This window comes from Toxotes jaculatrix, chromosome 11, assembly GCF_017976425.1.
Source record: "Toxotes jaculatrix isolate fToxJac2 chromosome 11, fToxJac2.pri, whole genome shotgun sequence".
NCBI classification, from domain to species: Eukaryota; Metazoa; Chordata; class Actinopteri; family Toxotidae; genus Toxotes; species Toxotes jaculatrix.
This window is the reverse complement of record NC_054404.1, coordinates 24,780,116-24,800,943: the sequence shown is the minus strand read 5'-3', so window position 1 is coordinate 24,800,943 and position 20,828 is coordinate 24,780,116. Positions and strand designations below refer to the sequence as shown.

Sequence of the window (20,828 nt, the reverse complement as noted above, 5' to 3'; positions counted from 1 at the left end):
ACTTAAAAAGCTGACTCTTAATCCAGATGTCTTAGCCAACCATAGAATCTACATCCAACCCTCCCGTTTATTCCTTAAATGCTTGAAAAAGCTGTTGAAAACCACTAATGTGACTCTTTGCATGGGAATGGTATGTTATAAGATTTTCAATCAGGATTTAGAGTATTTCTCAGCACAGAAATTGGTAAATTGACTACTTTTTCAATCTCAGGCTGTGAGAATCACATCTCTATATTTGTCCTGCTAGAATTTACACCTTTGATTAGCACCCAGTTAGCACATTTCAAGCTTCTAAATTGTTCAAGCATGGGTACGTCGGCCCTACTTGCCAAATAGTGTCAAATTCCTGTAGCATATCCATATCACTATAAAATGAAAATGATTATATTTTATATTTACACTTTGCTTAGCCATATACCTGATGTCTGCCTCAAAGAAACTGACAAACACACAAACTAACTCACAATGAATGTGTTAGCTGCTACTGCAGGAGGGAGGGTAGAGGGCATCAGCCGAGAGCACCAAAACTGATCACATACAGAAAACCAATCAGAAATAATTAAGGGAAACAATAAAGAATTGCACTGATAAGCTGAATTGATAATGCCATTGTTATCTATAAAATTTTAGCAGTTCACATCCCTAGTTGTAATTACTCGATTTCCACAAAGTAGAGATTTTACACATCTTGCAACTCTGACTGAAAAACTTAAAACTGCTGCTTAAGCCTAATGTTTTGTGTTTGTTTTGTTTATCCAGTGTGCATTATATTATTGTTTTGTGCTCTAGATGTGCCAGTTATTTCTTTGCTTTCTCTGCATGTAGTGCATTTGTAATGGATAACTGTTTGATCTGTCTCATCCCAGTGGGCTTCACTGACTGCACAGACCGCACAAGATTCCTTTTCAGCAGTGATGACAGCCGTTTCATGGTACAGACAGATGGCATGTTGACGGTGAGTTTAACAGGGTGATTTTGCAGTTTTTGATGCTTACCTCTCCAAAATTATCACACATCATCTTACCCCTATGAGTTAAAGTAATGGGTGTATTTGGATAACCATACTTCTTTAAGAAGAAAGTAAAAGGAAGTGTCTTCTTTCTTTTCTTTCTTTTTCACCACATATTGACCTGAGCCCATCTGAAGTGTTGCACATACTTAGTTGAACAGCAATAGCAGTAGCTATGATCACTGATGTCAGTCTGCCCAAGACATGTTGGTGAAGTTCAGTGTGCCGTTCAGTTTGCCAAACTTGCTTTCTGAAGTCACAAAGGGATTACCAGCATTTCAGCCTTCACTGATGAGTGTGTCTTTTCCCATCCAGGTAAAGAGACAGATAGTTCTTCATGAAGGACATCGGGACTTCTTCATCCACTCCTGGGATTCACAAGGTCGCAAAATGACTGTTCCAGTCAGGGTATTGCACCATGGGCATCAGCATGGGCATCAGCACGGGCATCAGCACGGGCATCAGCACGGGCATCAGCACGGGCATCAGCACGGGGACCACCACGGGGACCACCACGGGGACCACCACGGGGACCACCACGGGGACCACCACGGGGACCACAGACACCATAACCATCAGCACCACCATACTGAAGTGGACTCTGCTAATAACACAGAGGTACAGTGTGATTAGACGCACTGTTGAGGAGGCATGAAGAAAACAATTTCAAGATAGTACGTTTAATAGAAAATATGGTCTGCCCCTCTGTGGCTGTGTATGGATAGGCTAACCCCACTACTCCATTTTGTTAGCAGAGGTCTTGCTCATAGCTCTGTTATTAAAGACGTATTAGATTAAGTGCAAGCTGTATGCCTATGTAATGTTACTGTGCAAATATCTGTATTTTCCACACAGCATAGTTTCAGTATTATCTGTAATGAGTTTATGGGAGTACTTGTTAATTGTTCATTATAGTGTCTGTATGGAACATTTGGAACATGGAACGTTTACCTATCATCAAAATTAGAGAAGATTATATGAAGGCTCTAATTCATTAGCTGCGTTTCTGTGGTTTACCAAGAAAATGATAATAAGCTAATAATTAGTGTAACAAAAACAAAATCAGTTGAAGGTGACTTCTTGTTTGTTGTTAGAAATCCACAGAGAGCACTTTTTCACCCCCTGGTAAGAATTTTGTCTCAGCTAATTCTGTGACAGTAGTTGTCTTTAAAGCTGCAGTAATCAATATTTATATATTAACAACTGATCAAATCACAATGTGTCAGTAGAACTTGGCAACAAAATGCTTCACAGCAGATTTGACAGATTTTGACTACTACAGGGAAGAAACAGCCTTGATATACCAAATGTTTATGGCTAAATTACCAGCAGACATTTCCACCATATACTGAGATAACCTGATGGTTCCATTGAAAGTGAGTTTCCAATGTTCAGAAAAATATTCACATGCCCAAAAGATACAGTGTTGTCAGACCTCAAATAATGCAAAGAAAACAAGTTCATATTCATTTTTAAACAACCCAGAAATTATTTGGTGGAATAAGCCTGATTTTCAATTTCAGCTTTCATGCCTCTTGTCATAATCTCCACATTGCTGTTGTGTGACTTTATGCCACTCCTGATGCAAAAATTCAAGCAGCTCAGGTTTGTTTGATGGCTTGTAACAATCCATCCTCCTCTTGATCACATTCCAAAGGTTTTCAATTGGGTTCAGGTCTGGAGACTGGGCTGGCCATGACAGGGTCTTGATTTGGTGGTCCTTCATCCACACCTTGATTGACCAAGCTGTGTGGCATGGAGCATTGTCTGGCTGGAACAAACAATCCTCAGAGTTGGGGAACATTGTCAGAGCAGAAGGAAGCAAGTTTTCTTCCAAGATAACCTTGTACGTAGCTTGATTCATGCGTCCTTTGCAAAGACGAATCTGCCTGATTACAGCCTTGCTGAAGCACATCACCCATCCTCCACCAAATTTCACAGTGGGTGCGAGACACTGTGGCTTGTAGGCCTATCCAGGTCTCCGTCTAACCATTAGATGACCAGGTATTGGGTAAAGCTGAAAATTGGACTCATCAGAGAAGATGACCTTACTCCAGTCCTCTATGGTCCAATCCTTATGATCTCTCTGCAAACCTCAGCCTGGCTCTGCTTTGCTTCTCATTGATGAAGGTCTTATTTCTAGCTTCACACGACTTGAGCCCTGCCCCTAGAGCTTGTTTCGAGCACTTCACCCCAGCTGCCATTTGCCATTCTTTTTGTAGGTTACTTGATGTCATCCTCATGGATTAAAGTTCTCCGTCGCTACGACGGATTTCCGTCATTTGGAGTTCACAGAGGCAACTTATGAGATCAATGTAGATCCGGGGAGAAAAAAAAAAAAATCATGTCCCATATCAGAGTGGAATGTAAACACGGAGCTGTGGCGCGATAGTTAAGCTAGCATGGACTCCCTCATAATGATCAACTGCTCCGATGTATCGGATATTGACCGAACACAAAAAAAAGTGTCAGCGATCAGCCATCAGACTGATGCGTCTCACAAGGCTGCCCTTCGCGCTCTCAAAAATACATCCTCACTGCCAGGTGCCACAATAACAACAACGGAGGCGCAACAATCCATGGCAGACCGTGTTTGCAACCACAAAGTACGCATATGTTCGTTTATTGCGGAACATGATTTGTCGTTGACCATCGCCCAACCACTGGTCGAACTCATTAAGTCCTGTGCTGAAGGCCGGTGCGCACTGTCGAGACTGTCAGTGCCAAACTCCCATGCGTCCTATCTTTGCACACATGGTATTGCCGCTCATCAAAAAGAGATAATGGCTCTAAAACTGAAAAAATGTACCATAGAGATTTGCAGTCTTTGTTATTTAATCCTGGTGCTGTTTGTTTATGTATTTTTTTATTTCTATTTTCTTATATGTAAAAGGTTTACTTGAAATAATAAGAAAATTAACATGTAATGAAAAGTTATGTAGATGCTTGATTATTTTAGAGAGAAAGATATGAGCACGTTTTGCAAAAAAATTTGAAAAGCCAACAAAAAAATGCAATAGATGTTATAGAACAGCTTTTTAAAATCCTCCTCCTGTAAAATAATATTGGTACAGCATTTAAACATGATAGCTGCATTTGGTGCTGAAGTCCTATGCATTAGTATTTCTTAAGCAGGTGTTAAGTAACCTAACCTGGAACTTGTTTCACACACTGCGTGTGACTTGGCTGTAGCGCGAAAAAAATTTCAGTCAGAAGATTTTTTTTTACTTTAATCCATGCATCCTACGGTTGCTGAGTGACATTCGAATGAGGTGACGGTCATCCTGGTCATTGGAGAGTTGTTTTCGCCCTCTGCCAGTCTTTAGCTTTGTTGTCTCCGGTGTCTGCTGCTTGACTTTCAAGCAGCTCAGAACTGCTGTCTTAGAAATTTTAAGGATGGAAGCAACCTGATGCACAGTATCCGTCTGCCAGTAAAGCCAGAATTGAACCCTTCTTTTCCCCACGCAACACTTTTCAACTCTTTTAGCATAGTCAGTATTTATTTTTCGATTCCAATTACTTTTGAGGTACTACTAGCACTGTTTGTGCCATCCAGCTGGTCCTTTTGCAAGAGGACAGTGATGACCACAGCAGTATTTTTATACTTTTCCTCATTAAATAGGATTTGGTTCAGGTGATCACCTAATCAGTGCTTCATTAAGTAGAATGAGGTGTGCTTGTGTTGGAATTCAACATACACAGCAACGGAATGGCTGTCATACCTGTAGAGATGCTGATTTCAGAATAATTTGCAGTGGTCTCTTAATTCTTTCCAGAGCTGTAGATGTGAGTCAGAGTGGTTCAGTTCTCCCCTCTCTGCAGAGGATGGGAGAAATTACTATAAGAATTAACACCAAGGTGTTTACTTTTATAGGGTGATGTACCACAAGCGACCTTTCAGATAGGTGTAATTGGATCTGATGTTACTAATAAATATTACTGCCTCATACATCAATATCTCCACCCATTGATTATCTGTACCTGTCTGGGTCCAGAGTTATTGGGGAAGGAGCCTGTCCATGTTCACTCTGGTGAAAGGTGGAGTGTTATACTATTCAACTCCTTACTGACTGTATTTGTACATTTTTTCATAGACTGCAACCAATCCACCAGTACCTGTTCTGCATTTCCCCAAGTCTGCTGATGGGCTGAGGAGAAGGAAGAGAGACTGGGTCATTCCTCCCATCAATGTTCCTGAGAATAACAGAGGACCGTTTCCGAGTAATGTAGTTCAAGTAAGTGGAACTACAGCCCCTTGTGAGACTGAACTGGATTTGGAGTATTTGATTGTGTGAAGGATGTCTTCATGTTGGTTTCCACTGCAGTCACTGTGGAAACCCTCACTCCTCCCTAAGTGAAACCATAGTGACAATTATTTATTAACCCCGAGATATTGAATGAAAAATTTAATTAACTGCTTTCTCAGGGCAACCAAGTTGTTTTTTTTATGACAGTGGTTGAAGAATTCTGTTATCAGGAGAAATCAAAAGGTTGTTTCCTTGCAATAATGAGAAAATTAAGTTGTTCACAGGTGCACCATGTTTGATGTGATAGAATGCTCTTATCCAGAGATCACAAGATAATTGACTTGATCTATATCACAGGATATAGAATAGTGTAACTAGGCCACTCTTCGTTTCTGTTCCTCAGAAATGTAAATGCAGCAAACTGTCAGAGGCATCTGCACAACTTCTTTACTGTAGTTACAATTGTTTTCCATTATTGAAACTATGGTTGTAGTCAGTGACAGTGATATAACTCAGAGCTGGTGTGTTTTGTCCAGATCCGTTCCAGTGAAGATAAAATAAAGAAGATCTATTACAGCATCACTGGTCCAGGAGCTGATCAGGATCCTGTTGGCCTTTTCACCATGGACAGAAACACTGGTATTCTCTATGTCACACAACCTCTGGACAGAGAGAAGGTGGCCAAGTACATGGTAAGCACCATCTCTGATATTACTTTTTACATGTACTCTTTTTGTCACTTTTCTGTGATGAGACAGTCATAGAAAAACCCACCTGAACACATTTTGCACTCAGTTTCCCCTCAAATCATGTCCTGCTAATGTAAATGTGAAAGTACAATGAGTTGCCATTTTTATCAGTGATACATATCTGTAATAACGTCAAAACGTTTAGATTTTTTTTTTTTAAATATATTAAAAATCAAAAACTAATATCTCTCTTTTACAAAAGTATCCAGACCCTTTGCTGTGGAACCGTGAATTGTCATCAAGTAATTTAAAGTGCTGTGTTGTTTACAGCTGTTTACTTGATGACAGTCTTCTTTTGCACTGCCTATCGTGGCATGTAACATCAATTATTCCTCTATGTACAGTATTATAATATAAATGTGTTTGCCTCTGTGCAGCTACAAGCGCATGCTGTGGCAGATGGTTCAGGAAATGCTGAGGATCCTATGGATATTATAGTGAATGTAATTGACCAGAACGACAACAAGCCTGTATTCACTCAAGATACCTTCCTGGGAACCGTTCCTGAGGCGTCAGCCAAAGGTACTGTCAGTGAGTTTTATTGAAGCCTGAAAAACATGTCGTTTGGTTTTCCACACTGTTGTAGTTTCACTTTTAGCAGAGAAAATGGCAAGTGACAGCTGCTAATGTCTGTCCTAAACTTCCATATAGTAGAATAGTAGTACAGAAAAATGATGAAGATGATGAATCAGTTGAAGAATAAAGATGTCATCTGAAAAAAATGAGTGTGCATCACTGAAGTGAGCCCTCTGATTAAGCCAGAGCCCCCTCATCTTATTAATTGTATAGAAATCTTCCTTTATTCACCAAACAGGGAATTGTGTGGAGAGGACCATGCAGTGTGTCAGATTGTCAAACCATAAACAACTTAGGGCACCACTCAGGTCATTACTCTCATCTAGCAGTTGTCTAAAATCTGCCTCTTGTTTTCTGTCTGCACATTGAATCATAGTTTTTTCCCTTGGTTGGTATATTTGTGGGTCATTTGAGTCCATTATATGGGGACAGGCTTACTGACATACCATGCACACCACAATCACCAGGTGGATTGTTAGGTTGGAAAGGAAACATACATGTGTGAATCACCTCTTTAATGAAGAGCTGTGAATACTTAGAGGAACCTCTGTACTTAATATGTCTGAATTCCCTCTGTCCAGATTTTGAGGTGATTACGGTCACAGCCACCGATGCTGACGAGCCAAATAATGACAACTCAGATATCCGCTACCGTATTATAAGCCAGGAGCCGCAGCTGCCCAGTAACAACCTGTTTGAAATCAACCCAGTGACTGGAGCCATCAGAGTCAGTGCTGGTGGGCTTGACAGAGAGGTGAGGTTTTTAAAACATATTGTGCCTTTCTTGACGTGCTGTCAACAACATGCAAAATGAGTTGAGTAAATGATGGCAGAGTGTTTAAGCCTTCCAGCTGATGAGTTAAACTCATTGTATGTCTCCTCCAACAGAAATACCCAAAGTACACTCTGGTTGTACGGGCAGCAGACACACAGGGAGAAGGGTTGTCCGCAGAGGCCAAAGTAATCCTCACTGTAACAGATAGCAATGACAACGCCCCGGTCTTCACTCAATCCTCTGTAAGTACAACATACATGTGACTCAAAATTTACTTTACTTACTTCCAGGGAAATCATGAGCTAAACTTTATGATGACACAGACAATGAAATAAGGACCAATCAGAATTTACTGTTACTTAATTAGTAAGCTAGCAACAAGCTAGCAACACCAACAGGATTTTGTCCAATCTTCACTTTCTCTGTCTGTTTTGTTCTTACACACATCCCTTACTCACAGTATGAGGCAACAGTAGAGGAAAATAAAGTGGGCGTGCTGGTCGCTACGTTGTCAGTAACCGACGGCGATGAGCCACATTCCACATCCTGGAACGCCAAGTTCAAGATTGTTGATGGTGATCCTGGAGGACTGTTCAACGTGACAACAGGAAGTAACAAACAAGAGGGACTCGTTACTACTGTCAAGGTAGGAAGTAGAGCAGGGATTCTCAAACAAGCCAGTGTTAAAGTGGAGAGATACACTCACCAAACACTTCAGTAGGAACTCCATACCAAGCCTCAGTTTGGTTCATTGTGAGATGCTTCTCTGTTCACCACACTTATAAAGAGGGGTTATCTGAGTGACCGTAGCCTTTCTGTCAGCTCCGACCATTCTGACCATTCCCTTCTGAGCTGTCTCATCAACAAGGTGTTTCCATCCTTGGAGCTGCTGCGTCACTGGATGCTTTTTGTTTTTGGCTCCATTCTCAGTTAAACTTTAGAGACTGTTGTGTGTGAAAATCCCATGAGATCGGCAGTTTCACAAACACTCAAACCAACATTCATGTCACCGTCAGAGTCACTGAGATCACATTTTACCTCATTCTGATGTTTGATGTGAACATGAACTGAAGCTTCTGGCCTGTATCTGCAGGATTTTATCCACTGCACTGCTGCCACCTGATGGGCTCATGGGATAATTGTATGAATAGGCAGGTGTACACACAAGGTGTTCCTAATGAAGTGTTCAGTGATCATATGTGTCAATAAATATCTGTTTATCTGTGTTTCATAAATTACTTTTCTGTGACCTATAGCAGTAATTCAATATTTGTCTGAAATGAATGTTTTTTTTTTTTTTTTTCTCTTCCATCCAACCAGGGTCTCGACTTTGAAAGGAGCACCACGCACACTCTGCTGGTTGCAGTGGAGAATGAGGTTCCTTTTGCTACTCCGCTGCCCACTGCCACCGCTACGGTGGTGGTGCGTGTGCAGGATGTCAATGAAGCTCCAATCTTTGATCCAATACAGAAGATTGTTTCAAAACCGGAGAACCTTGCCGTGGACAGTGACGTGGTCCAGTACACTGCTTCTGACCCAGACACTGCACGCAAACAGACAGTCCAGTAAGATCAAACTCTGATGAAAGGAAAACCTTGTTCATTTGAGTGTGTATTTAAACACTGCTAGAGGAAATTAGACAGAAAAAAACAAGCTTAAAGCCACATCCACACCGAAATAAGCCCTGATTTAAACAGCGCAGGCGGCTGCCTTTGTGGAATTCTAAACATGTCTCTAGCTTAAATTGCAATCATGTCCAAGGAAAACACAGAACATATTCATTATATATATGTAAACTGAAAATTATCCAATTTAAATGGTATTTGAATATATGAAGCATGTTTTTTGTAATAATCTCCTTTGCATAGCATTTACATCATTTACTTTTGTGATTTTTCCAGGTACAGGATAATTAGCGACCCAGCTGGCTGGCTGCAGGTGAAGGAGAAGGGCCTGATTAAGTTGAGAAGCAGCATGGACAGGGAGTCCCATTTCGTGAAGGACGACAGATACACAGCACTCATTGGTGCAGTTGACAGTGGTAGGTGGAAAGCAAGACTTGAACTTGTAGAACCGCTTTTTAGCAGGAAATGAAACATACACAGGATCAAGGTTTCAATGGTGGTGTCTTTTCTGATGATAATGGGATGTCCAACGTCCCAAAGCTTCTTTGGGACATTGCTGTGTTCATGCTTAACTTTTTTGGTCTACAGTGTGTTAAATTTAATGTAGAAATACACTGCTATGTGTTTAAATCACATCTCAGACAGTCTGTCTTAAAAGACTCTTTACTTTGAGCCCACTTGGCATAAGCTTTGTGCACAGTAGTGAAAGTGTTTGCGCCTGGCATTCAGTGTGTTTCAATTCAGTGTGTTTTGTTCTCCTCATGTATGTTGTGTGTATGTCTGTCATGTCACCAGATGAGATCCCAGCCACAGGAACTGGTACTCTAATCATTCAACTTGAAGACGTCAATGACAATGCACCCGTCATCGTGGACCGTGTAATCTCGGTGTGTCTTGTTTCCCAAACACTACAGTTGCCATGTGACTTAATGCAGACAAAACCTAAAATGTTTGTGGTGCACAACTTATTTCGTGTGATTTGTGTGTGGTTTGAAATGTGTTGATATTCAAATTAATTTGAGAAGCATAGTCCAAAGTTACAATCTGACATTGTGTTTTTGCAGGTGTGTAACAAGGAACCAGCTCCTCAGGTGCTTTCAGTAACCGATAAAGATGGACCAGGCTTTGGTGCTCCATACAGCGTCACTTTACACGGCGATTCGAAGACCAACTGGACCGCTGCGATGAATGGGACCAGTATGTACCCAATTAATACATGACTGAAAATGGGGAAAAAAAAAAAAAAAAAAGCAAACACAAACTAATGTCATCCAATCAATTAGCCAGTCCCAGGAAAAACTCAAGGCAGCTAGTTTGTTATGGAGAAAAGGTAGTGATAAAGCTTGTCTTCCACTCTGAGCGCCTCTGTGAAATTAATGCTGGTACTAGAGAGAAAGCCAAATTCCTAAGACATATAGTGACATGTAACAATGCAGTTATAAACTGAATGTTCCTCTGTTTTCCTCATTGTCACAGAAAACGGCATCATCCTAAATTTAGCCACTCAGCTGCCCAGTGGAGAGTACACTGTGGTCCTGAGAGTTGCAGACACCGGGGGAGAGTCGCAGGATAGCACCGTCCTGGCCAAAGTGTGTGACTGCACCGGGAGCGAAGTGGTGTGCAAAGGGCGTGTTGCAGGTGGCACTGACCTGCCTGTAATCTTGGGAATACTGGGAGGCATCCTGCTGCTGCTCAGTGAGTCTAATATTTAATTTTAGTTAAATATGACAACAGATTATCTTAACAACAGCTTATCTCAATTCCAGGGACTCTAGATGAACATTTTGGCTTGTAAGCCAAAGAAGAGTCGTGAAGCTTTGAAACCATGTTTGCACAGATGTTTCACCTGTAGCTTACTGTGACCCAATTCAAATCCATTGATGTGTTGTAATGCTTCTTGTACAACATTGGATGCTTGTGACAGAGGAATTTGGTAACAATAAGAAAGTGAACTCCTCAGCTCTCACCACTAAACCTTAGCTTAGAAGGAAACAGTTGGACTTGTGGTCTCTGATGAGGGTGTGTTGGATTCAGCTCTGTGCTTTGTGTTCAGTGCTGGTGCTGCTGCTGCTGCTGTTTGCGAGACGGAGAGGAGGAGAAAAGAAGGAGCCTCTCCTGCAGGACAACGACATCAGAGACAACATCTATTACTATGACGAAGAGGGAGGCGGAGAGGACGATCAGGTAGATGACCACACACAAATCGGGACTCATTTCTTTTGTAGATTCAATCAGACGTGCATCATACAGTTACTTACAACAAATCAAATCAGTGCTGCTGACTAGCAAAGGCCCTCTCCAACCTGAACTGTCAAGTCAGCTGTAACTCAAGATGAACAGATTGAGGTTTTTTCCATGTTTTATATGAAGAACAGTGGAACACAATTGATTGCATTAACCATTAAATATACAATTTAATTATACAATTTTCAATGTGACATTTAATATGATCTATTTTGTTGCACATGACTGTGTAATGACAGTAAAGTCTATTCTATTCTATGTATCTATTAAAGTAATATCCTTTAACTTTGAGTTAAAATTTGAGATATATTGCCCTGCCCTACATGTTGGCAAGCAGTTGTCACTGCCTGCCTGATCTAACATCTGAATGCAGAGCATAGATTAGTTTTTACCGTAGACTGTATAAGACATGGACGTAGCACCCGTGACATCACCCATTGGTTTTGGGGAGTCGGTTTTGTGACCAAACCATGGGCATTTGAGCTGCGCCATCTTGGATTTTAGTGGGAGTGTACTTTCCATATTTGGCGAAGAGGCGGTTACTCTACAGGTCAGCCGGGGTCAGCCGGCCGAGAACCCGGCCACTTAGCTCGGAACAACCGAGCTAGCCTAAGGCTAATCAGCTAATCAGCTAGGCTAACAAGCTAAGCTGCAGTTACATGCAGCTACATCCACCACACGACAGTCCCCGAGTCCCTGCTTTGTTTTAAACATGACTGTTTCAGATAGAGAGGTTTGAGATGGAGCTGCAGCGTTTGGTGGAGTGGAGTTGTGGGGGGAAATTTATTTCTAGCCTGTAATTTAACTGTGAAACAATCATTATTATTTCATATTGATAAAATGTATTAAAAAGTTAAAAACATTATTATTATTATTATTATTATTATTATTATTATTGTCATTGTCATTATTATTAATGATAACGATAAAAAATAATGATGATAATATATTAAAATGTTTACTATTTAATATTTACTGGTTTTCACCGCTGCCTCCATCCACTATCCACTTACAGTTACAGCAGCACACAAACAACAGCAGCCGCTTACTGATGGAGCTGCTCTGTCCATGCAATGTCGGACTTTTTAAACAGAAAAATGAGACCAAATAAAATTGTAGCCTAGTGTTCCCGCAATAAACGGACTCTGAGAGCACGGAACACACCGCAACAGCGTTCCTAACATCCGCTCCGGTCCTCTATCTGTATCAGCAGCGACCAGAAATCAGCAATTAAGTCAAAAGCCAGCGGCAAAATATGCTAATACATGCTAATTAGTGCAAACATCCAGGTAAAATAGCGAGAAATTTACTTACCAAAAAAACTGCAACACAGACTCCTTCGACGGTCGGTTAGTACAGTCCACACTACAACAAGCCATATTGTTACAAACAAACACGGGCACTGCAGCCCCTGTCAACCGCTGGATGTAGCCGCCTAGCCCAGCCGATGCTTTAGCAAAGAGCTAACTGCCTGTGCGTGTCTATGGGTTGTCATTCAGCGTAACCACGCCCCAATTTATTAAGCCTAAATAACACTAAAACGGTTGTGGTACAAAAAAATCTCCCCCCCCCCCCCCCCCACACAGTGTTCACGGAGGTGGAACCTATCAATAGAGACCAAAAACAAAAAATGTGCCAGGCTGTAAATATGTGTTTTTTTAGGCTGTAAAGTTGGCTATTTTAACATGGGTGTCAATGGAGAATTGCTCACTTCTGGAGCCAGCCCCCAGCTGAACTGCAGCTTTTTGAACGCGGAAGTGATCCTCACTGCTGAAACCTACAACTCCCCCCTTGGTTTTTACAGTTGATGATGTAAAAATGATCATTGTTAATATCACATAATAGTGTGGAGATGGACAAACCAATGTTCTTGTTAAAATGCCAAATGCAAGTGTCTGATGTGTGACCCCCTACATGCGTTTTCTGTCAGGATTATGACCTGAGCGTTCTCCACCGCGGCCTGGACAACCGGCCTGAGGTATTTAGGAACGACGTGGTGCCAAACTTCATGCCAGCTCCTCAGTACCGACCTCGCCCTGCCAACCCAGATGAAATCGGCAACTTCATCGATGACGTGAGTCAAACATTCGAAAAGCTCATTCAAACATACTCATTTCTGTTATTTGGCTCATTTATAAGTGCAGAAATGTCCCACTGATAAACAGTGTCTCTTTATTTAAATCTATTAAAGCTTTCTTTTTATTTTATTAGAGCACACACACAAATATATATTCCATATATTACAGATTATGGTCGACACAAGCTATTAAAATTACTCAACTTGGGCCATGTGATGCTCCTTTTGGTGGTTTGAAGTTTGCTGTCTTCTTTCCAGATTTGATTCTTCAGTGTTTATAAAATGAAGTTCTATGCAATGAGACTTTCTATCCTCCCCTTCTCTCTCAGAACCTGAAGGCAGCTGACAACGACCCGACAGCGCCCCCCTACGACTCCCTGCTGGTGTTCGACTATGAGGGCGGCGGCTCCGACGCAGGAAGCCTCTCCTCTCTGAACTCGTCGAGCAGTGGAGACCAGGACTACAACTGCCTCAGCGAGTGGGGACCACGCTTCAAGAAACTGGCCGACATGTACGGTGGAGGAGAGGATGATATGCTGTAAACATACCAAAAAAAAACAAAAAAACAACAAACAGTATGTATAAGTATATGGTGGATGCACATATGGCTGTGTGAATGACAGACAGATGTAAGCATGAACTGATAAATGAATGCATCCCTGGGAAACTGCTCTCAGCCATACATCAGCAGGCTCACAGATGTTGATTTTCCTCACGTGTGGATGTGGTTTACCTTTCAGTGCAGTCCCGTTAGCAGTTAACAGCCACACTGCTGTTTGGCTTCTGAGCTAAAGATTAAATGTGCTTTGTGTTTATTTTCTCTTCACTGAGTTCTGGAGTCACATCCTCAGTGTCAATGTTGATTTATGGATTTTGATATTTTAGCCTGCCTTTTAGCTTACTGGGTGACACTGGACACAGCTGAAGTTGCACTGGTAACGTTTGTATAATTTTGGCAATGTAAGGTACTTGATGTTTTTTTTCTGTTTTTCTGTGTGGAATACTACAGTTACATTTCATTGTTCTGTATTTCTGTTTGAGTAATGAAATTAGAAATGATCCAGGCGAAATTCAGGTAGCCAGCCTATGCAGCACTGCCCTCTGTGGGTGTGGTAAATGAGTTATCAATAAATGCCTTTTAAAAATCATTGATAAATATGTGCTCCATTTACATCTTTTTTTTTTTTTTTTTTTTTACATTGCAATGTCAAAACACTTTTTGCAGTCAGCCCCAAATACACACTGCTGATTCTGAATTTTTATAAAGTTATCTTAATACAATGATGGATTTGTGAATGGTCTTTTATTTCATCAGAAATGAGTCTTTCACTGTAGGTACATCAGACATCCAGAATTAAAGCAACAGTAGTGACAATGGGAGAGAGAGTGTTCTATAATAATCTCAGTATGAACTTTGAGCTATGCTCCAAAACCCAGCTGTGTCTTGTCACTTTCCACTTCAGGCTAACAGGGCACCCAAAAAGCTACAACTCCAGTTCCCCCTGTAACTTAGATACCGAAACACACTGCCTTCACCAAATGAAAGATGGCTATCAAGGCTTATGTCACCTTTATGTGGAAGTCAGATTGGTCGCTTACTCCTGAGTGGCAAACAACGCATCTGTCATCATACATTCACATGTGGAAAAACACTCGTAACATTGCCAAAATGATAAAGAGCTGAGAACTGATTGAGAAACAGTTCATGCAGATGTTTTCATGCTGACAGGGACTTCATAGGAGAGAGAGAGGTAATGTGAAGCAGTACTTTCTGAAGGCCTGTGTAATGTCGGGTTTGCAAATAGTTTTATGAATATAACCTGCAATAAAATTCAAATATTTTTGCAAATGTGTCGTGAAAAAAACTGACTACTATATGGAGTCCATGTGGTTTGATGTTATTTAGATTTTAGCGATAACAAATTAGGAAGCTTTGTACTAAATAGTTATATACTCTGGGTATAAGCAGGCAGCAGAAAATGGTCAATCCTCCCTGTCATAAACTGTCAAGGTGCGTGAAACTCTTTTGCAGGGATGAACACCTGAATCTCCCACAGGTGTTCAGCTGGGTTGAACTTTCAGTGAGACCTGTGATTGGCTTTGGAAGCATCTGTTTCTACACTCAATTATTTGGATATTTCCTTTAATTTGTCACCAATCTGTCCACTATCGATTCATGTGTTCCTATAGCTCTCAGTATTAATGACTCCATGAGCATCCGTAATGATAAAATTCAACCTATCAGAGACAACCTGCGGCAGAGTCCTCCAACCAGCATCGATTTATCTTTTGTTTCCGCTGAGATCTTTCAACCTGTTGTCGCCTCGCTCAATGTCAGACCCATCTGCTGTCGTCTGCTGCCTCTTCATGTCAGCCTCAGAGCAGCAGGTGACCACAGCGCTGCAGCTCTTCATACTTATTCAGCCTGTGCTTTCAGCTTTAATGTCAGCAATTTACAATAAATCTGACAAAGTTGATTCGCGTACTTAAATTTTTTCCTGATCTTATGTGATTTTTATCGACTGCTCTTTTGCTGGTGACGCTGTGATTGGATTTATTTGTATTTGTAGTGATGTGGGTTTAGAAAGGTGTTCCATGAATAAAGATTATTGTTTTTTATATGATTTTATTTTTATGTTGTTATTATTACATTTTTATTATTATTATTATCTTTTACCCAATGCAAAAAATTGTAGCAACTGAAAACTGATATCACACTGAAATGAATGAAAGCTAATGGCTGCCTGTAAGGCAGATGAATTTACAAATCTGGAAACAGTATATTATCCTTTGTAGTCTTTTTTTTTTATTTGTTACAGTTGATGTTATTTCATGTGGAGCTCAAAAGTGTTCAATATTAAATAAGTAATTATGAAATAAATCTTGTGAATAAATTGTGTAAAATAATCTAAGAAAATCGACTCATTCTTATTATTTCATCATTCTTCTACATATACATTTTTGTCATTATTTGAGTTTTTTTTTTTTTTTAAGTTTTTGTTTTTATATCATTACTGTACTTTTATTTGTGACATTGACAGTATCTGCTGTCTGTTAGCTAGTCCCCAGATGTTAGATAGTTTTGCCGTGCTACAAACAGACCAAGCACATTCTGAGAAAAGGTCTTCTGAAAGACCGTCCTTTGTAGGCTGTGTCTTCATCCATCTTGAGTTGGTTGGGACACAGCTATTGTGACACTTAACATCTAGTCCAATCACAAAGCCAGGGACCAGGCTTACGTGACCTTGTCAAGGGGTGGAACAAATGTCATTTTATCCAATTTTGCTTTGCTTTACTAAATTTCTTCATCAGTTGAAGCAGAGTTAGTAGTGTGAAGTTCTATTGTAAATCTATTGTAAACTAAAGGCAAAACAATGGCAAAAATCCTGTTCACTTATTTTAATAAGAGTAATAAATAAATAGAAAATAGAAACATAAAAATGAAATAATAGATAAAATATAATAAAATGAAAAAGATCAACCAGCCAATGACTTTGCATATTACAGGGGTCATGGAAGTTGCTGGGCAGTCAGCTGTTCCCTAGACACTGTGGCTGCAAAGCAGGTCATAGTAAAGGCTATTAACCTACTGGTCTTTCAGTCAGCTGATGTCCAGACAATCAGGGAAAGAAAAGGATGGATGGATGAAGGAAGTGCTCTTTTCTTAGGGATTAATTATTGATGTTTATCACCATAACCCTTCAATGTGCACTTTAAGGAAATGGTTAATAAGACTGTATTAATACCTATTGCTACATGATTTACGAGATGCTGCATACCCAAATTGCACATTGAACCTAGATATTAAAAAAAAAAGTTCAGACACTTCTTGACATTAGCATCAGCCAGTTTTCTCTGACAGACAAGTCTTTTTGTGTGACCCTTGTTGGGAGTGCCCTGGTGCCGAGCAGTGGACCTAAACTGTTTACTGTGTAAATACAGCAAGACACCAGATCCTGCCTAAAAATCTGCATTGTAGGATATTCCCATTTAGTTGCATGAAAATGGGGAAGCTGAAACTTACACTGAGAGTCACTGGGTGGTTTTCAGATTGGTTTCACAATAATTCATAATAATCTGTTTCAAAACAAATTATCTGTTTCAAAACAGGTTATTATGTCACTAAATACATATTAAAATAAGTGTTGTCAGTATTAGAATATAAAGTGTTGCCAATTTCGCAGACAATTCCAGAAATTGTGTGTTTGTGCGTGCGTGTGTGTGTGTGTGTGTGCAGCTCACTAAGCTCAGACACAGCTCCTTGCTGGATTAATAATATTAATAATAATACCGGCGTATTGACTGTTATCTGCTGTGCTGTCTGGCGGTGATTCATGAACAAGCAGTGGCAGAAACTACTGGTATCTGTCTTCTCAGGTGCGTTCAGCCTGTATGACCATATCAGGAACACGGAACCCGCACACCTGTGAGCTGACGTCATAACGCTGGAAGTACCTGCAGGTTCTCCAGCTAAACTCACTCAGTTACTGAAACTACCGTCGGGACACAAGACAGAGGAGCTTCGACGAGAAGTCGCAAAGGAATATATTTCTACTTAGTTTGACTATTTTTGACTTTCATTGAGAGGATTATTGAGGAAAAGACACACAGACAGATGGGGACCTCTCGGTTCGCCGTTTTGGGCATTTTAATGTTCGTTTTTCAGGTGAGATTTCCTGCTTCGTCGTGACTGCGTGTGGCTTCCGCCCATTTCCGTCGTGTATAACTTTAGAAACTGGCAATCATTGTGTACTTTTACTTACAGTTTGACTTTCATTTATTTCTATTTATTTACGGATAATTTCATTTTATTTCAATAACTTGTCGTGACTCTGTTAGATTTAACCGGACGGAGAGAGATGGTTAAGGTCGATTGCGAAATTGTAATTTTTTTTTAAGTGCAGATTTTTGAAGAGGTATTGAATTCTAGCTAATTTACAAGTAATGTTTACATAAACGTGTCAGACCTTTAACACAAAGAAAGCTTTGAATTGCCATTTTTTGACGAGTTAGAATCTTGCTCCCCTCAGAGTTAGTGGATCCTCGCGGGCCTCGCCCTTGTTCCGTTGATGTCGTCATCAGCTGGTTAAATTCCAATTCGATCGCGTGCGAACCATAGACTGTATAAGACATGGACGTAGCACCCGTGACGTCACCCATTGGTTTCGGGGAGTCGTTTTTGTGACCAAACCATGGGCATTTGAGCTACACCATCTTGGATTTTAGTGGGAGTGTACTTTCCATATTTGGCGAAGAGGCGGTTACTCTACGGGTCAGCCGGGGTCAGCCGGCAGAGAACCCGGCCACTTAGCTCAGAGCAACCGAGCTAGCCTAAGGCTAATCAGCTAATCAGCTAGGCTAACAAGCTTAGCGGCAGCTACATCCATCACACGACAGTCCACGAGTCCGACCCGACTAGCTCGACCCCGTGTAACCGCGACACAGAGCATACAACAGAGATCATAATGTTGCTGCTGTGTTTTAAACATGACTGTTTCAGATAGAGAGGTTTTAGAGTTAGCTACAGGGTTTGGTGAAGTTGTGGGGGGAAATTTATTTCTAGCCTGTAATTTAACTGTGAAACAATCATTATTATTTCATATTAATAAAATATATTAAAAAGTTAAAACATTCTTATTATTGTTATTGTTGCCATTATTATTAATGATATATAATGAGTGAACGATAAAAAATGATGATGATAATATATTAAAATGTTTAATATTTAATATTTACCGGCTTTTGCCGCTGCCTCCATCCACTTTCCATTTACAGTTACAGCAGCACACAAACAACAGCAGCCGCTTGCTGACGGAGCTGCTCTGTCCATGCAATGTCGGACTTTTTAAACAGAAAAATTAGACGAAATAAAGTTGTAGCCTCGTATTGCCGCAATAAACGGACTCTGAGAGCACGGAACACACCGCAGCAGCGTTCCTAACATTATCCGCTCCGGTCCCCTATCTGTATCAGCAGCGACCATAAATCGGCAATTATGTCATAAGCCAGCGGCAAAATATGCCGGTACTAATTAGTGCAAACATCCAGGTAAAATAGTGAGAAATTTACTTACCGAAAAAACTGCAACACAGACTCCTTCGGCGGCCGGTTAGTACAGTCCACACTACAACAAGCCATACTGTCACAAAAACCTATCCGAACATTGGTAAACAAACACGGACACTGCAGCCCATGTCAACCGCTGGAGGTAGCCGTAGGCCTCTGGATGTAGCCGCCTAGCCCAGCCGATGCTTTAGCAACGAGCTAACTGTCAGTGCCTGTCTACGGACTGTCACTCAACGTAACCACGCCCCAATTTATTAAGCCTAAATAACACTAAAACGGTTGTGGTACAAAAAAATTCACCCCCCTCACAGTGTTCACGGAGGTGGAAACTATCAATAGAGACCAAAAACAAAAAATGTACCAGGCTGTAAATATGTTTTTTTAGGCTGTAAAGTTGGCTATTTTAACATGGGGGTCAATGGAGAATTGCTCACTTCTGGAGCCAGCCCCCAGCAGCAGCCGAGGAACTGCAGCTTTTTGAACGTTGAAGTGATCCTCACTGCTGAAACCTACAACTCCCCCCTTGGTGCGAACACGTCCCCACAGTTTGTTCACACCAATTTACTTTAGATTTTTATTGTTGAAACGGTTTCTTAAAATCCCTGTATGTGTTTGAAGACTGTGTCAGCGTTGTTCGAGGATTATAGGCCCAGTTTCCAGAGTTGCAATGATTAATAAACTTCGACATGAACGGCTGACAAGGTAATGGGTTGTTACTTAAATAAGGGAAATGTAAAGTATGCGGGGTTACAAATGTGATTTTTTTTGTGTGTGTCTGTATCCTATTATTTTACATCAAATGTCTGAGACTTTTGGGCTGGAACAGGCACTTTTTACCTTTGTCTGATTTCTCAGCTTAAATAAATCTAAAAAGAAATCAGGTGAATCTCAAATGAAACTATTTTAATTTCAGCCCTTTGAGGCATTGTGTATCTCTTACAACAATCACACAAACTGTGTTGTAATCACACAAATGAAATGCCATTTTAAGTTCATTCAACAAAATCTCTGACTGGAAAAGGTTTGGGCTTTTTTGGTCACCCACTGATTACATAATTTTCTTACATCAGGATTATGATTCTCTTAAAATGCTGTTTTTCCTTTCCTAGGCCTCAGCTTTAGTTACTGCTGAGGAGCCAACATGTGCACCTGGATTCGAGTCAGAAATGTTGATTTTCAAAGTGACCAGAAAGCATCTGAGGCAGGGCACAAGACTGGGTAAAGGTAAGAACAATCCAGGAAGTTGTTTTCACCCTTTGCCTATTGCACACAGACCTGAGTGAAACTGTGTGGTGTTTTGTTTTCAATATTCATTGTCATTATATACTGATTCATTTTAGGCTGACTGATTTTAGCTATGGAAGCATCGAAACCCAAATTATAACCATAGATGGAATTCCTTGGCTTTTGTAAAGTGCTCCTCTGGCTCAGATGGCCTTCAACAGAGAAACTGTTCACAT

General features: G+C 40.7%; 1 protein-coding gene across 3 annotated transcripts in view; it reads left to right on the top strand.

The window, feature by feature from the left end:
- The window catches only part of cdh1 (cadherin 1, type 1, E-cadherin (epithelial)), a 44,807-nt gene that overhangs the window by 6,085 nt on the left and 17,894 nt on the right, over positions 1 to 20,828 (top strand). The window contains exons 3-18 of one of the 3 annotated variants that reach the window (XM_041049141.1): positions 867 to 955; positions 1,325 to 1,627; positions 5,104 to 5,244; positions 5,793 to 5,948; positions 6,383 to 6,527; positions 7,163 to 7,335; positions 7,470 to 7,598; positions 7,817 to 8,002; positions 8,677 to 8,921; positions 9,258 to 9,397; positions 9,777 to 9,868; positions 10,046 to 10,178; positions 10,458 to 10,676; positions 11,035 to 11,165; positions 13,156 to 13,299; positions 13,632 to 15,926. In XM_041049141.1, the coding sequence (XP_040905075.1) occupies positions 867 to 955; positions 1,325 to 1,627; positions 5,104 to 5,244; positions 5,793 to 5,948; positions 6,383 to 6,527; positions 7,163 to 7,335; positions 7,470 to 7,598; positions 7,817 to 8,002; positions 8,677 to 8,921; positions 9,258 to 9,397; positions 9,777 to 9,868; positions 10,046 to 10,178; positions 10,458 to 10,676; positions 11,035 to 11,165; positions 13,156 to 13,299; positions 13,632 to 13,844 (2,639 nt within the window). In that variant the 3' untranslated portion in view covers positions 13,845 to 15,926. Of the gene's footprint in view, positions 1 to 866; positions 956 to 1,324; positions 1,628 to 5,103; positions 5,245 to 5,792; positions 5,949 to 6,382; positions 6,528 to 7,162; positions 7,336 to 7,469; positions 7,599 to 7,816; positions 8,003 to 8,676; positions 8,922 to 9,257; positions 9,398 to 9,776; positions 9,869 to 10,045; positions 10,179 to 10,457; positions 10,677 to 11,034; positions 11,166 to 13,155; positions 13,300 to 13,631; positions 15,927 to 17,804; positions 17,969 to 20,477; positions 20,593 to 20,828 lie in introns of those variants that run through there. The other 2 variants (XM_041049140.1, XM_041049142.1) reach the window with 2 other exon arrangements.